Source organism: Camelus bactrianus, chromosome 5 (genome assembly GCF_048773025.1).
Source record: "Camelus bactrianus isolate YW-2024 breed Bactrian camel chromosome 5, ASM4877302v1, whole genome shotgun sequence".
Taxonomy (NCBI): domain Eukaryota; kingdom Metazoa; phylum Chordata; class Mammalia; order Artiodactyla; family Camelidae; genus Camelus; species Camelus bactrianus.
In genome coordinates, this window is record NC_133543.1 from 86,687,121 (window position 1) to 86,704,120 (window position 17,000).

The 17,000-nt window shown below is 43.4% G+C and overlaps 1 protein-coding gene across 3 annotated transcripts in view; it reads left to right on the forward strand.

Moving 5' to 3' along the window:
* Positions 1–16,031, forward strand: part of SMARCAL1 (SNF2 related chromatin remodeling annealing helicase 1) — a 51,432-nt gene extending 35,401 nt beyond the window's left edge. For 2 of the 3 annotated variants that reach the window (XM_010948727.3, XM_010948729.3), the window contains 6 exons: positions 379–449; positions 3,695–3,797; positions 9,786–9,968; positions 11,310–11,410; positions 12,380–12,476; positions 15,728–16,031. In XM_010948727.3, the coding sequence (XP_010947029.2) occupies positions 379–449; positions 3,695–3,797; positions 9,786–9,968; positions 11,310–11,410; positions 12,380–12,476; positions 15,728–15,958 (786 nt within the window). In that variant the 3' untranslated portion in view covers positions 15,959–16,031. Of the gene's footprint in view, positions 1–378; positions 450–3,694; positions 3,798–9,785; positions 9,969–11,309; positions 11,522–12,379; positions 12,477–15,727 lie in introns of all 3 variants that reach the window. The other variant, XR_012507160.1, reaches the window with a different exon arrangement.
* The last annotated feature ends 969 nt before the right edge of the window (positions 16,032–17,000 follow it).

Consider the following 17,000-nt stretch of genomic DNA (forward strand, 5'->3'; position numbering starts at 1 on the left):
TTGTCACTAGGTTGTAATGCCTGTAGTAAATAGGTGTGCTTAGCAAGGCTGCATTTCAGCTGAGCACCTGAGCTTGGTATGGATGCTGAGGCCCTACCTGAAATGCCTTTCCAAAGAACTTTCATGTTCCTTGCCGCATTTTGGATTCTCACAGCTGTTCTCGAAGGATGACAGAGTAGCTATAATGCCGTGTCTCCCAGGACAAAACCAAAGTCCAGACAGTTCCTGTGGCTTGGATAAAGCAAGTGGGTAAGTCAGGGTCTCTTGGCTCTGATGATTGATGTTAGGATTTGTGAAGCTCGTGGCGGTGATAATGACATCAGCCTACCTCAGAGTTCTCAGAGCAGGAGACCAAATTCTCAATTTCTCCTTCCACAGAAACAGCAGCAGAAAGAAGCCCTCATTCTCTTCTTCAACAGAACAGCTGAAGCTAAAATCCCATCTGTCATGTAAGTGGTCACCAAGCGTGACTTCTCTCTCGCTCTTTCTAAAAAAGAAACACCTGTTACCTTAGTCAGCCAGGATGGTTTTATTGCTCTGTAAGAAGTGATTAGAGTTGACAGATTTGAATCACAGCTGCCTTGAGTATCAAGTTTAGGGCACCACAGACTTACCACCCGAGAGGCGGAAGTAGGCCTGTCACCGGAGCATGATCAGGATGTGTGCTTGGGGTCCCTGTGAGATCCTGTCTTAACCCCAGTGAGCTGAAGCCACAGCCCCTGATGTGGAAGGTGGACCCAAACACTGAAGGGGAGTTTCCCTCTCACTAGGAGAACTGTGGTCACTTGTCTGTAGGAAAAAATTAGGGTTTTCATGGAAGCCCAGGATCCTCTGGTCTTCTCCGTAGACGTCGTGTTTCAGTCGTCATTTACCTAAATAAGAAAGAGGGCGAATGTCAAAGGTGTTCAAAAGATACGGGCAAGTGGCCGTTGCCACACTTGGTTCTTCTGCCTTATGAACTAAAGCTGAGGTAATCATTTCTGTTCTTAAAATTCTTCACTGACCTGAAAAAAAATCTCAATTGTCTGCCTTTGCTAAAGAAAGAAAAACCCACAGCCGTTCACACATCACTGTGGTAGAAACTCGAAGCGATGCTAACGACGTGCAGCTTGCCTCATTTTTTGTTTAACGTTCATGTGAGACTCTGGCAGAATAATGGTCCCAGTGGTTAGATTACAATGACAATGAGCTCCGTGTGGGTTGAGCGGTGCCAGATTGGCTGTGGGGACCGAGATCCGTGGATAAATTGGGACGTACAGCCTGCCCCACCCTCTCACTCAGCCTCCACATCTTCCAGCCTCACCAGCCTCTCCCTCCGCACCCTTAAATGTGGTCTGAGAGTGAGCTCACTGCATTGTTCAAATCCAAGACTCCCCACGAAGACTGCGCCCTCACCCCCTGGCCGCTGCCCTTTTCATTTATGATGCCCTTAGGAGGCTGATGAACTCCAGATGTGGTTTTTATGGCCTGGAAACTTCTCTCTCAGAAGCTACTCTGAATTGCCCCCACCGACCCATTTCTCACATGCTGCTGAATAACAGATGGCAAGGGTGTGGGCCTCTCCCTCGCTTTCTCGGCTTGTGACCTACGAAATCCAGGCTCCTTGAGTGCTGGGCCCAGAACCACCCATTGCCTTTAGAAATTTTAAATCTAACCATTTTTCCACCTTACAGATAAACTTCGGTAACACCTTGTCTTGAGTCCGTTTGTGCTGCTATAACAAAAATATCATAGGCCATCTGCCTTAAACCACAAATAGCTATTTCTCACCATCCTAGAGGCTGGGAAGGCCAAGTTCAAGGCACTGGCAGATTCAGGGTCTGGTGAGAGTTCTCTTCCTGGATCCTAGACAACCGTCTTCTCACTGTGTCCTCGCATGGTGGACGGGACAGGGGTGCTCCCTGAGGTCTCCTTTATAAAAGCACTAATTCCATCTCCTCCCAGTACCATCCCCAGCCTCCCACTGCCATCACCTTGGGGGTTAGGATTTCAACATATGAACTGGGGGTACGGGGAGAAGGGGAGGGATACAGACTTTCAGTCCATAACATACCTTATCATGCTTTTTCAGAAATCCATGATAAATTATACAGTGCTTTATAGTTTCCAGCAATTTTGACATGTGTTAACTCATTTCACATTTACAGCCTCTTTGTGAGATCAATAAAAGTTCTTTTGGCCCCAAATTTTTTTGAGAGAAGTAAGACTATTTCCTTGTTTGGCCCCATTTTTAAAATGCAGAAATTGAGCAAATCTCATAAATCTCTGAACTTCAGAATCACACAGTTAGTAAGTAGAAATTAGGTTATAAATCTTACGACCCCAATTTCCTCTGATAGTTGCTTTTCTTCCCCTTTTTGCTGTTGTTTTCATTTTAATGGACATCTTCCACTATAAAAGCCAAGGTTATTGTGGTTGGCAAGTGTTTGCAGCCTTAGCTTAGGGATGTGAGGAAGGGCAGAGTGACAACGTCACGTCTGAGATGTAGCGGGGAGAGAAACATTAGGAAGATTGGGAGCTGTGGTGTTTATGGGCTGGCCACACTTCTTTTATGGCCTTGTGACTGCTGATGCTATAGCAATAAACTTTTTTGCTTGTGTCATGGCAAATTTTATGTCTCTCAAACTAATTAAAATTTAGATTCTATTAGTACCAACAATTCACAGATTGAACTCAAATCCATACCCTGGTTGGCCATAGTGTTGTTTGAAAATAATTCTTAGCTGTTTAGAAGACAATCCACTTACCTTTCTACCACCTGCCTATAACATTATAATAGGAGACCCTGGAGATTCATCCTTTCCCAAGGAGAGCGATGTCTGTTCTCTGCCCAGACGCACCCGGGTGTGGGGACAGCCTCAGGCAGAGCGAGTGCTCCTTGTGTCCTGTCCGGGGAGGCATACCTTCCTGCTGTCCCTGCCAGAGCAGTGACCTGTGCTGGGATTGGGAACTCTCCGCAGGGCACCAGTCCCAGGGCAAGGGTCTGCTGACTGGGTGACTCTCCTCCCTGCAGCTCCTGGGGGGAGCTGCTTTCTTTTCAGGCCACAGCTAAAGATAAGGAGCAGAAAAAACAGTAGATGGAAGAGAGAAGTAAATTAAGGGAGAATAAAGACCAAGCAAATAAGGCCTTTCACCCCATAGTTCTTGGCCTCAGAAAATCTACCACTAAATTAATTGCTGGCCCTGTAGTTTGCAGTCTGATGTGGGAAGGAGCTAAAAAGCTATCCTTGACCGTCTTTTCAGTATTATTACTTATGTCTCAGTGTTATACTTCCAAGAATTTGATTACTGTCAAGAATCCCTTAATCCCTGCCCAGGCATTTTCAGATCTACAGACAACACTTCAGTTTTTACTGAAATCACAAGACAATGATAGTAGCAGCCAGAGTGCAAACTGTTAATTATCTTCCATGACCCCAGGCAATACGAATGTTTCAGCAACCTATCGGAGACACATAAAACATAAGAAAACTTCAATTGATTTTGTGTTTGGGAGATGACTAAAGAGTGTGGAGGAACCCAGATGATGATGTCCCCACAGCTCCTCAGGGAAAGGGGGACAGGTCAGCTCTCAGAGAAGGGGGAGGGAGGCCCCCGGAGGGCAGGTACCCCTAAGGTGTCTTCTGCAGATGCAGTAATAGCCTCAGCGGGTGAGTGTATGTTTAGTTTATTGTCTTGTCATTGTCCAATACAGTGAATACATCCTGGACCTACTGGAAAGTGGAAGAGAGAAGTTTCTAGTGTTTGCACACCATAAGGTGGTTCTGGATGCAATTACGAAACAGCTTGAGAGGAAGGTAAGCTCCCTTGGAAATTCAACACAGGATGCTTTTCAGTTTGTGTGTTGGGTGCTGAATTGTTCCGAGCAGGCCAAGGTCCGATCTGAGCAAAGAAGTGAGATGATGGTTTCCAGAAACATTGCTGAAGACTTTCTGAAGAGTATTTCTTGCTTACAGAACCAGGGTGGGATCAAAATATTTTCCCAGCAGTGTCATTCAACTTCCTCCAAGCTTTCCACTGATATCCCAGGAGTCTCGCTGTGGGAACATCTCCCATTGGCTTCTTCCATTATTCTGTGTAAATAATTACAGGATTGACAAGACAGGAGGTAGCAAAAGTTGTTCTCTTGGGTAAAGATGCGTCCTTTCCCCCTCCTTTTGCTCCTCCTTATTACTGTCAGGGTGGCTTTACTCACTGCACATGGCTGAGCGCAAACTTCAGTACAGGGTTTTATGGCTCTCATTAAATTGAGTGGAAAATGTCTAGAATGATTTCCAAGGATCTTTATTAAAACTGAACACATCATATTTTCCCCTCCCTTTTCCTTTTTGGTTAAATTTCGGGCCATAAATTTCCTTTGGTCTTTCTTCGTCTCTTACATTTATATACTATTTCAAATACACAGAAGAGTACAGGGAAATATACAACAAACATCTCTGAGTCCCCCATTTAATAAATGACAATTTTGCTGTATTTATTTCAAAGTTTATTTTTTAAGTAATAAAATAACCCTCTAATTTATTCCTGTCCCTTCCTCCCTGGGGGAAACCCCTATGCTGAATCCTTCCCCTCCAATATTGTAATACTTCACTCTAAAAGTAGGTATCCCTGAGCAATATATAGCCTCCAATATATAGCAATATATTTACATAAACAGCAGCATAGTGTATCTTGGAATTTATTTTTTTGTTCAACCTTGTTTTAGAGATTTCTCTACGTAGCATTACAGGTTTAGTTCACTCACTGTAATTACTGAGTAGTATCTCACTGAATAACTATACCATTCTCCTGCCGATGGATGTTGAATTTTATTTACAGTTTTTGCTATTATGCTAATTTTTATTGAAGTATGGTCGATTTACAATGTTGTGTTAATTTCTCGTGTACAGCATACTGATTCATTTATCCATATGTATATTCCTTTTCATATTCTTTTTCATCATAGGCCATTACAAGTTATTGTGCTATGCAGTAGGACGTTGCTGTTTATCTGTTTTATATGTAGTAGTTAGCTACAAATTGTGAGCTCCCAATTTAATCCTCCCCACTCCCTCCTACCTCTGTAACCATAAGTTTGTCTCCTATGTCTGTGAGTCTGTCTCTGTTTTTTAAATAAGTTCATTTGTGGGTTTTTTTTTTCTTTTTAGATTCTACACATAAGTGATACATGGTATTTTTCTTTCTCTTTCTGGCTTACTTCACTTAGAATCACGATCTCCATGTCCATCCATGTTGCTGCCAATGCATTATTTTATTATTTCTTATGGCTGAGTAGTATTCCATTGTATATATACATGACAACTTCTTTATCCAGTCATCTGTTGATGGACATTTAGGTTGTTTCAATGTTGTGGTTGTAAGTAATTATGGAAATACATTTTTGTACATATGTGTACACACATAAGTATGCCTTGTGTGTGTACATAGGCATGTCCAGGAATGATCTTGCACGACCCTTGGATAGGCTTATCCTCCGCTCTACTAGGTATTGTCAAATTGCTCTCCAAGGTGGTTATTCAAATTTGTAATCCCACCAGCATTTGAGAATTCCTGCTGTTCTGTGTACTCATCAACACTTTGTGTTAATCAGACTTTTTACTTTTGAAATGAAGTCTCATTTCATTCTTACTTTAATTTGCCTTTCCCTGACCACCAGTAAAAGGCATATCTTTTTATATGTTTATTATCATTTCAGGCTCTTTTCTATAAGTATTCTGATTTGTGTCCTTTGCCTGTTGATTATTTGTCTTTTTCTTATTGATTCGGAAATAGTCTTCATAAATTCTAGATGTCAATCCTTTGCCAATTATGATCTGTCTTTTCACTTTGTTTCTATTGGACAGTTTTACATTTTTATTTTAATTTTTAATTATAATATATTTCAAATATGCTTGTAGTTTTTTTCTATATGGTTTTTAACTTCTATGACTGGTTTAAGAAATCTTTCCATACTTGAGGTCATGAAGATTTTCTTCTGGTTTTTTGTTTGTTTGTTTTTGGGCTGGGGGCAGATGGGTTTTTTTGGGGTTTTTTTGTTGTTGTTGTTTTGTTTGTTTGTTTTGTTTTTTTCTGAAAATCTTAAGAGGTGGACTTGAATTTTGTATATAATGTGATGCAGGAAGCCAGCCAATAGAATTAATAGTTTATTCTCTGGAAAGGAAAAATCAAAGCTGTTTCCAATTTCAAGAAGCCAAATTAATTAGAAAACTGTTAGAATGTACAAAAGTTTAGTAGGGTACTTGAATTCCAAATAAACTAAAATAAATTGCTTTTTTTAATGTATCGGCTATAACTAATTAGTTAATGTAATGGGAAAAAGCTAAGTTCACAGCAACAAGAAAATAAAAAGTAATTAATAATAATCTCACCAAGAAGAGTGTAGAAACTAATGAAGAATTCGAAAGACTTATGCCATATTCTTCTCTGTAAAGGCTAAAAAGTGTAAAAATGTCTGTCCGTCTCAAATTATTTTGTAGGTTCAATTCAAGTCTAATAAAAATTCCCATTAGATTTTTCTAAAGGAAATTTATACTGTTATTCTAAAGGAGTCTCAAAAAAATAAGCATGAGCAATATCTAAGACACCTTTGAGAAAGAAAAGCAATGTTGATAGACTTGTCCCTCCAGACTTGTCCCTGTTGTAAAACTCAGTCATGCTGGTTCAAGAACTGGTGGCCAGGTGTGTGGAATTGCCTTTTAATATAAATAAAAAACAAATATGTGACCAAGAAGTCATCACAAATCAGATTTAATTTATTCAACAAATAAAGTTTGGGTAATGGCTAAGTAAGTGGGTAGAGAACTTAACTGAAATTTTAATTCACTGTTTATTAAATTCCAGATGAATCAAAACTTTTTGAAACATAAAGTATTAGAAGAAAATATAAATGAACACATAACTGATCACTGGATGGGGGAATGACTTTCTAAGCATAAAAACAATGAAAGAAATTACAAAGGAAAAAATTATTCAGATTACTAAAAATTTGAGTCTGTACTGTCACACATACACAGTGGTTAAATCATTGTTCTTTCACACATTTGGTACATTTTTTTGGTAGAGTAATTTGGCAATAACTTAATGTGCACATGAATTTTTCCAAGCTCCTTTTCTAGGAATTTATCCTAAGGAAATAACCAGACCAGTCAAGAAGATTTATGTACAAGAATATTAGTCATGTTGTTATTTATAATATTGAATAATTAGAAGCCCAAATGTTCATCAGTAGGTGTCCCATTAAATAATAGTCCATTCATCCGTATAAAACAATGATGCAGATCAATTCTTTTTTGTGGAGATCACTGGACCTGCTAAGAATCTGAAATATGAAAAATTTCAACTCCACTAGTAATCAAATAAATGAAAATTAAAATGAGATAATTTTTAAAACCTATCAAACCAGCAGAGGTTTTAAAAATTCACAGGGCTCACTATTGATAACAATGCTTATATGTTACTTATTGGAAAGTAATTCAGTGGTCATGTCAGGAGCTGTCAGTGAAGTTTTTCTCTTTTGCCATGCACTTTGATTTTTAGTAGTCTAGTCTAAGGAAATGACCAGGTATAGACAAAGAACCATGAACGGGTTTATTTTAACCCATCTCTTTAAAATTTTTTTGTATTAATAAGCTTTATTGAGGTATAATTACCATGCAATAAACTACATATTTGAAGTGTACAACTGGGTAAGAATCAAGATAGTTGTTGGAGGGCAGAGAGAATGAAAAATGCCTGCCAAACTGAGAAGGTATCTTGAGACTGAAAAACGAGGCAGGTAGCTCCACATAATCGATGAATCAGTTTATTACAGAGTAGAGCTTACATACAGGGTAGGACTGGGTGGACGGTGATCCAGAAGCATTTGCAGCTGCTCTCTGCAACACCAAGGAGCCACTGGGATGGTTTTATAGCTAACCTAGGGTACAGGGGTGTGTGCTTGGAGACAGGAAGTGCCTCCCTAAGTCAAGATTTATGATGGGTAACTAGTATCGTGAGCATCGGGAATACAGCATCAAAGCTCGTCATTGTTTAGAGACTAACCGAGCATAGAGACCACTTGGACCTAATGATCATTAAACAGTATCTGTTAACAACAAAGCCCTGGATGACAGAGAAGAAATTTATTGCACAGTACAGCCCCAGGTAAGGATCAGTGGAAGGACAGGAGGAACTGAATGGGCCCAAGATGGCTCCAGTTATGCTAACAGCCATACAGTAGTGAATGTATCTGTCAGCCCCAGAAGTTTCCTTGTGCCCTTTGTAATGCCTGTTTCTCCCCATCCTCCCAGCTCCAGGCCACCACTCATCTGCTCTCTGTCACTGTAGACTAGTTTGCATTTTTAGAACTTTATATAAATGTGGAATCATACAGTGTGTGCTCTTTTTTTAACCTGATTTCTCTCACTCAACATATTTTGAGATTCATACATGTTATTGTGTGTATCAACAGTTCATTCCTTTTTATTGCTGAGTAGTATTCCATTGTAAGCATAGACAACAATTTGGTGGACATTTGCCAACCCTTCTTTTTTAGCGAAAATTAAAAAAAAAAAAAACAACCCAAATGTGAGGAAGGAGATGAATGGTTAAATTATACTATTGTTGCATAATGAAATATTATACAGCCACTAAAAATCATGTTTTAGAAAACTTTTTAATAACTTACTTTATTTACAACATGTTTATTGGAGAAAAGCAAGATGTAAAACTTTTATTTAAAAAATATGTCATACACATTGAGAAGAGTGACAGGAAAAAAATGGATGGGTAGTATTACTAATTTTTATTTTTCTTGTCTTTATCATTAGAATGATGTATGTTATCACTATAATTTCTGTCTTTATCATTAAAAAAATAAATAAATGCCTAAAATAAGTTGAACTAAACCTTCAACTGTCAGATAAGATCCAGCAGTTGACTCCTGGGTGTTTATCTCAAAGGAATGAAAACTTATGTTCACAGAGAAACTTGTACCCAAATATTCATGGTAGCTTTACTTGTAGCAGTGCAAAGCTAGAACCAGCCCAGATGTCCTTCCAGAGGTGAGTGGCTACACTGTGGTACATCCATGCCACAGAACGCTGCTCAGCAATGAGGAGGAATGAGTCACCAGTGCATGTGAAGTGTCCATACGTGCAATGACTTGGATGAGTCTCCGGGTAGTGATGCTGAGTTTAAAGAGCCCAACCCCAAAGATTACCCAGTGTGTGACTCCATTTATACAACATTATGGAACATTTTAGAAAGGCAGGACGGATTGCTTAGGGATGAGTGAGTGAGGGGAAGCAGGAGGGAGATGGGTGTGGCTATACAAGGGCTATAGAGCATCCCTGTGATGTTAGAACTGTTCATTATCTCTGCTGTGAAGGTGGGTACGTGAAAACCCACCTGCGAGATAAAATTGTATAAAATACACACGAGTTTAAGTAAAAGTGGGGAAATCTGGATAAGATCAGTGGATTGTAGCAAAGTTAGTATACTAGTTGTGATGTTATGCTATAGTTTTGCCAGTGTTACTAACGCCAGGGGAAACTGGCAAAATGTACAAGGAATCTCTCTGTATTATTGTTTAAACTGCATGTGAATCTTCGATTGTCTCAACACAAGTTTCAATTTGAAAGCAAAGGAAAGACCAGAAAAGAAGCTTGGAAAGCAGTACCAAGTGACAGCTCGATGCGCCGCCGGCTTTGAGCCAGAGCAGCGCGGGGCTCTGTCCCTGGAGCTGTGCCCCCAAGGCTGGCCTGGCACCGTGCAGCCCACCTTGTGTCCCTCCCTTGTTTCATCAGTGCGTGCAGTACATCCGCATCGATGGCTCTACCCCCTCGGCCGACCGTGAGGACCTGTGCCAGCAGTTCCAGCAGTCCCAGGGGCACGCCGTGGCTGTGCTGTCCATCACCGCTGCCAACATGGGCCTCACCTTCTCCTCAGCTGAGCTGGTGGTGTTCGCAGAGTTATTCTGGAACCCAGGGGTAAGGCGCATGCCCTGGGTTGCAGGGAGGAGGGAGCTAGTGTCAGTGGGGGAAGGCAGGGTTTATGGGCTCTGTCCCTGGTGCCAGTTTCATCTTCTTCCCTCCATTTCTGTTAAGCCTCAGAAACACGTTTGTACTTTCCATATGTCTGTCTTTAAGTTCGTTGGCCAGGTATTAGGTCTTCACAACAACCTACTGGATTGGATTATTACTGTAGCATTATCAACTCCATCTTATTATCAATGGGAAGAATGACGTTTTAGGAGGAATTTCAGGCTCCATGTCTGTGTCTGTATGAAGAAATTGGGGCACAGAGAATTCAAAAGCACAGCTGTCACTTAAAGGGGAGCACCTGGCAGCCCAGGCCCCAGCCCAGGGCTCTGGCTTCCTAGCATGAGCACCTTTTATCAGCCACCCTCATGAGCCGCTTTACCCGAGGGGCCACAGCGGGGTGACTGGTGGGTGTTCCTTGAACGCAGTTGTGGTGCCCACTGGCCTTATCTGATCAGCTGAGGGCTGTGGCAACAGATGGAAGACATTTGTTTGGACTCAAACTTTTCTCCTGAACTCCAGAAAGTTCTTCCCTTCCGTTCTGACTCGGTATGGCTCTCAGTGACCACACATAGGCAACAGCTGTAACAGTGGGTGGACTTGGAGGCTGAAGGCATTTATAACAGAAACCATGCTCTGAGTTCTTATTATTCATTGTAGGGTTTACCTCCACATAAAAAAGCATTTTTAGAGCTTTATATAAATGTAGACTCATACAGTGTGTACTCTTTTTTTTAAACCTGATTTCTCTCACTCAATATATTTTGAGATTCATACATGTTATTATGTGTATCAGTAGTTCGTTCCTTTTTACTGCTGCTAATATTCCATTGTATGCATATACCACAATTTTTTATCCATTACCCCCTACCCCTGATGATATATGGCCTCTCCCTGGGTGCGGCACTTTTATTTATTTAGAAGGTAACTTTATTTGTTCCACGGAGGAAGGATAAAAGTGTGCCGGGTCTGTCTGCCCTTGGTCACGACTGGTGGCAGAGCTAAAGCTCGCTCTCCCTCCGCAGCGCCCAGCACCGGGCCTGACGTGGAAGGGCCATCCACAGCTACCCAGCTGCAGATTGAGTTCCCTGACCAGTGTTGCGTTTGCTTCTCCCTTTTGTCAGATGTCAGGTCCTTTGTGGGTAGAGCCTCACAGGCCCTCTGCCATGTGACATGCAGTGAGGAGGAAGGGCTGGGAGTGGGGTGGCTCAGGGGCAAGAGGTTGCCTGCTGTGCTGGGCTGAGCCGTTCCCGGGCTTGACCTCCATGCATCCCATCCCTTGCCTGGCAGGTGCTGATCCAGGCTGAGGACCGGGTGCACCGCATCGGACAGTTGAACTCCGTGGGCATCCACTACCTCGTGGCGAGAGGCACAGCCGACGACTACCTTTGGTAACGCCTCTGGCTGGCCCGGCAGCTGGGGTTGACACCAGTGACAGATCTCCTTTGCTCCCGAGAGCTTCTGCTTTTGCTGAGGACTTCAGGGATCCCCACAGAAGACCTGTTAGTAGGGCCCACCCTCTTTCATCACGACCCTGTTTGGCCTCTTACGCAGCATTACTGGTGGCTGCAGGGAGCATGAGGAAATCTCGTAGGAGTAAGGGGATGTGGTTCCTTCCCACTGGCCTGAGATAAGGGAGGGGAACTTGGGATGAAATCGGTGGACTTTTGTTTGTAAAACACCCTGTTCCTAGGCATGAGGGCACTTGCTGAGACAGGGAAATGGCCCCCTTTTCCCTTCATGACATGTGTCGGTACCATGAGGCCACATCCTGCAGTGCTGCTGCCAGGCCAGTGGGAGAAGGTGGCTCACCCTGGGCCGTGTAGTGCCTCCTTAGTAGAGCTGGGGTGAAACTTCCAGCTCTGGGGTTTCATGTCCACTGCCTCAGCAAGAAAAGTCCCCAAATGCCCCCTCCCTAATCCCACATCCCCCTTCCTGATACTAAGTTTCTTAATTGTCTCATTAGTTTCCACTGCTTATCTCTATTTCCACACCATGACTAAGGCATCACCCTACCTTTATGGCGTGCGCAGGTTGCCCCTACTTCCCTTTCTTTGTTGGTGGATTTGTTAATTGGGCAGCTCACAACAGCGCCAGGTTCAAAATGTTGTAATGGCATTCATTTCCTACATATCTTCCAGTGGAAAGAATTTTGAGCCTGATGATATGAGCCCTGAATTGGTCAGTTTACAGTAGACAGGAGGTAACTATTTCAGGATGGGCACTTGTGCCTGGAAAGGTGCAAAGGTGTGAAACAGTAAGCCTGTCGCGGTCCCATGAGAACAGGGGGTGGTGTCATTTTAATCAGTCTGCTGGTTCTGTGCAGGTTGTTTCCACTGAAGCTCATTTCTCCCCAACAGGCCCCTGATTCAAGAGAAGATTAAAGTTCTGGGGGAAGCCGGGCTTTCTGAGACCAATTTTTCAGAAATGACAGAAGCCACAGGTTATTTCTACAAGGTACCACCAGCACGTACCACGGGGGCAGAGGGAGGCCTTGAGCTGCCTGCTCAGCGTCCTGTGGTCCTGGGAGGGAGGGTGTGAATCACTCCTGGGGACCTCCCCCAGCCCAGGAGCTAAAGTGATGGCTGCAGTCATTCTTGGTTCAGTTGTGTCTGCCTCCCCTTATGCAGAAGTGCTGGCATTAAGGCCTGCTGCTTCTGACACGCCCACCTAGATCCTCATAAAACCAGAGCCTCCAAATGCTGCCTCTTCCATCAGGCCATTAGAAACTGACAGAAAACTCCCCTTGTGTTGTTGCAAAAAAGTGCACAGCAACACCAAGCAGCAGGCCTGCCACCGGAACACGCCCCCCGCACAGGATGGGGAGTGTTTCACACGGGGTATTGCCTTTATGTAGCATATTTTCCCCTCTGTCACTGCATTTTATCCCTGGTGTCTCCCACTTTGTAAAGGGGTGAACCGAGGCTTGCAGAGCAATAAGTCTTGCTCGCAGTCACGGGTCATGGGAAGCCAGCCCAAGGCCGAAGGCATCCCAGCTCCGCCCAGCATCCCCCATGCGACAGCCCCGCTTATTATCAAGAGGACAAAGAGGCCAGCGGCTTCTTTCCTTCCGTGGCTTGTTTGCCTGTGGAGAGGGCAGCCCGGGGCCCAGCAGGCCTGCCCTGGCCTAGCTCTGCGGCCCCAGTTGCCCCAGCCCTTCCTCCTCCATCTCAGTGAAACCAGATAAAGAGGAGTGAGAGGTGCTGGTCTTCTTTCACCTGCTCGGACGGTTGGCAGGACGGTGAGGACTCGGGGGGCACTGCCTGCTGGAGGGCGGCTCCTGAGTGGACTATTTCTAACACGAGGGCTTGGGCAGAGGTCTGAGCCTCATGCAGAAAGGTGGCCTTGCTCTTCAGTAGATCAAAGTGCCTGCGCCTTCCCGTGGAATTGCAGTGCATCAGAGGCTGAGAGTTAAGTCAACACAGCCTTGTAGGCGATACTAAGACTTAGTCTGAGGATATGAGCTTTCATTTACATTTACTGAGCAACTAAGTTCTCTCTTCAGAAGGTAGTTATTGGGATAAATAAGACTTAGGGTAGGGAGGACATATTTTTAAACATTAAGTATGAATTATCCTTATAGTTAATAAGCCTGTTTTATTTTTTTTAAGTATAGTTGATTTAATAAGCCAACTTTAATAAGCCAATTTTAAAACAACCTTATTTTTAAACTTTTTTAAAGAACTCTCTAGTTCAGTGGTGACTGTTCTGACAGAGCCTTGGTTATTATGTGCCCATTAAAGAGCAAGAGCCTTATCTTTAAAGGATTCTCAGCCCATGAGAATGGGTTTATTTATAACTCATTTATTCAGATTGGCCTGGCCCTCAGTTGCTTTGAATTAGTTAAGAATTCTGCCTAAAGTACAAATGCAAAATAATATAGATGGAGTTTATCAGCATTTATTTTGATTAATAATTATATCAATTTATTTTTTATGAAAATAGAGCTGAAATGTTATCAGCTTCTAGTAAAAGAAAATGTTGCCTCCTGTAGAGGAGCCAAAAACAAAGGCGTTTATGCCTGCCTGCCTGCTGAGAGGGGAAGTGAAACACTCGTCTGGTCTTGGAATGCAGTTACGCGTGCTCCAAGTTAGCGCACCGTGCTCCCACATCATACTCCAATGCACGTGAGCAGTCAGTTCTTCCTGGAGGGGGCTGCCTTGCGGGTGGCCTTTCCTTGACCTTGCAGTTGTTCAGACAGAAGCTGATGAAGACATGGTAGAGGAGGACACGTGGACACTGTGGGGCTGACCTTAATGATCTCTAATGTCTCTTCCTATCTGAAAGGCTGGGATCCTGAAAGGCAAGGGAGGGTGGAGGACAGGTTATGGAATACTCCAGAGTCCTTACAGGACTCGTTTTCAAGGAACTTCATTTCACCAGTGTGGAGGGCTTCTGTGAAAATGAAGAAACAGTGGCCAGTTAGGTTGAGACCTGATTATAAAGGGCCTGAAAAGCCACGTTAGACTTGACGAGGTAGACACAGGGGTGCCCAATGACATGTGAAGAAAATCTTGTTAAAGGATAGTCTTGGGGGAAGGTATAGTTCAGTGGTTAGAGCACATGTTTAGCAAGCATGAGGTCTTGGGTTCAACCTCCAGTACCGCCGTTAAAAATAAGCAAATAAATAAACCTAATTACGCCCCCCTCCAAAAAAAACAAAACAAAAATAAATAAACGATAGTCTGGAGGCAGAATGAGCCTGGCAGGGACCTGTGAGCAGTTGAAATGGGAGGAGGCCTGAGGCAGGAAGTGCAGTGAAGCCGTTGCAAATCCAGGCAGGTAGAAAGTGGTGTGGCCAAGGAAAGAGCCTGCCTACGAGGTATCGAGGAGGGAACAGAAAGCAGAAAGCAACTCCATGCGGTGATGTGTGAGATACGGAGTCAAGGTGCCTTGGTGACTGCAAGCCGGGCAGACTACGAGAACGGTGGTAGGCCATCAAAAGTCGGGAACTGGAGCTGGTTCGAGGATGTAGGAGTGAGATGAGGGATGGTTTTGGTTTTTAAACAAGTTTAATTTTATGGAACTGTGGGATATCAGTGGAGATACTGAATATGTGCCTCTGGGTTGGATGATGGGCAGGGTTGGAAATTTAGATTTCGGAGAGATCAGCAGACGGATGAAAACAAGCCTGTCGTGTGTTCTGGTTGTAACTGCTGGGTGTGATTTTAACACTGCACCATTATTGTCAACACACAGATGCAGTTGGCAGGCATTTTGATCATTTGTAATTTCAGAGTAGTCAGAAACGGGCACACGTACCTACTTACTAATATGTTAAGTGTGTGTATTTTTACATCCACTCTGAAAGTCAGGTGTAAGCCATGGCTGATCACACTGATTTGGGAGTTGAATCACAGCTTAACTAACCTCTCAGTGGAGGAAGGTTTTGGAGGAAGTGAGAGCTTGGGGGCTATTTCAATACTGAAATACCGATTTATAAAGTCAGAAGGGAGAAAATATCCCCAGCATAAATTTGTGTGAGAGCAGCCTCTTTGTTTTGTTCTCACGATTTCTTTTTCCTTACCCCAACAAGCAGCTGAGAAGATGAGAAACCAGACACGAAGGCCCAAGGCTGCTTGGGTGATGAGCAGTTCACCCAGCTGGTCCCCTGCCTTCCTTAGTGTCCTCTCCCCAGCCTCCGTGGTGGAGGGAGTCAGTGTTGGTGCCCGGGTGCTGACGTCTTGTCTTTTCTTTCTCTGATGAAGGACCCAAAGCAGCAGAAGATCTATGACCTGTTCCAGAAGTCCTTTGAGGAGGACGGCAGTGATGTGGCGCTCCTGGAGGCAGCGGAGTCCTTCGACCCAGGAAGTGCCTCCGGGGCTGGTTCCTGGGACACGGGAGACACGCCAGACGAAAGCACACTGCTGGGCAGTCCACTGAAGAAAAAGAGATTTGAATTTTTTGATAACTGGGACAGCTTTACCTCTCCTCTGTAGGAGGGGCCAAAAAAAGCATGAAAAATCATGGGATTCATTAAAGTAAAATAAAATAAGGCATTTTGTTTCTAAAGCCTGTGCTCCTCCCGTCATTAGCAAAGCACTGGTCTCTGTCTTCAAGCCCAGGAGGTGACCAGGCCCAGGGTCAGCATTTCCTTTCCCCTCTCATGTGTGGGTTTGCTCGGGTCTCAGTTAACCTCAGCTTTCCCGGCTGAGGAACAGAGGCAGTGGATTGTAGTAGTGGTGGCTCGTGTTCTTGCATTAATGAGATGTTTCCTACACAGTCCCCCAAATCTGGAGTTTTCAAATGTATTGATTCAACAGAGCACCTGGTATGTGCCAGGCCCTGTTCTAGGTGCTGGCAGTGATTCACTGAACAAAAGAGGAAAAGTGCAGGCCTTTGCCGAGTTTATCACATAACAGAAGAGGCAATAGTTACATGTTCTATGAAGAAAAAGTAAGCAAAGGGTTTAGAGCAGGGGTTGACAAGCTTTTTCTATAAATAGCCAGATAATAATTTTGAGTCTACAGGCCAGGATGTCTCTGTCAGAACTACTCACCTCTGCTCCTGTCATGTGAAATCAACCATAGGTAATCTGGAAGCAAATGATTGCTCTTTTCCAGTAAAACTCTATTATGGACACTGAATTTTGAATTTTATATAATTTTCATATGTCACAAATTACTATTCTTTTACTTTCAACCATTGAAAAATGTGAAAACTGTACTTGGCTCACAGGCCATACAAAAGCAGGCAGTGGGCAGAGTTTGGCCCCACAGACCATGGTTTGCTAACCCCTGGTTCAGAGCAGCACTGTCCAACAGAAATACAACACAGGGCACATAGGGGATTTCAGTTTTCTAAAGAGCACTTTAAAAAATAAAGGACCAAATTAGTAACATTTTTTGTAACCCAATACATTCAAACTACTGTCATTTCAACATAATCACTGTTAAAAATTACTGAGGAACTTTTCATTTGTTTTTTCGTACCAAACCTTCAAAATCCAGTGTGTATTTGACAGTAACCATACATCACAGC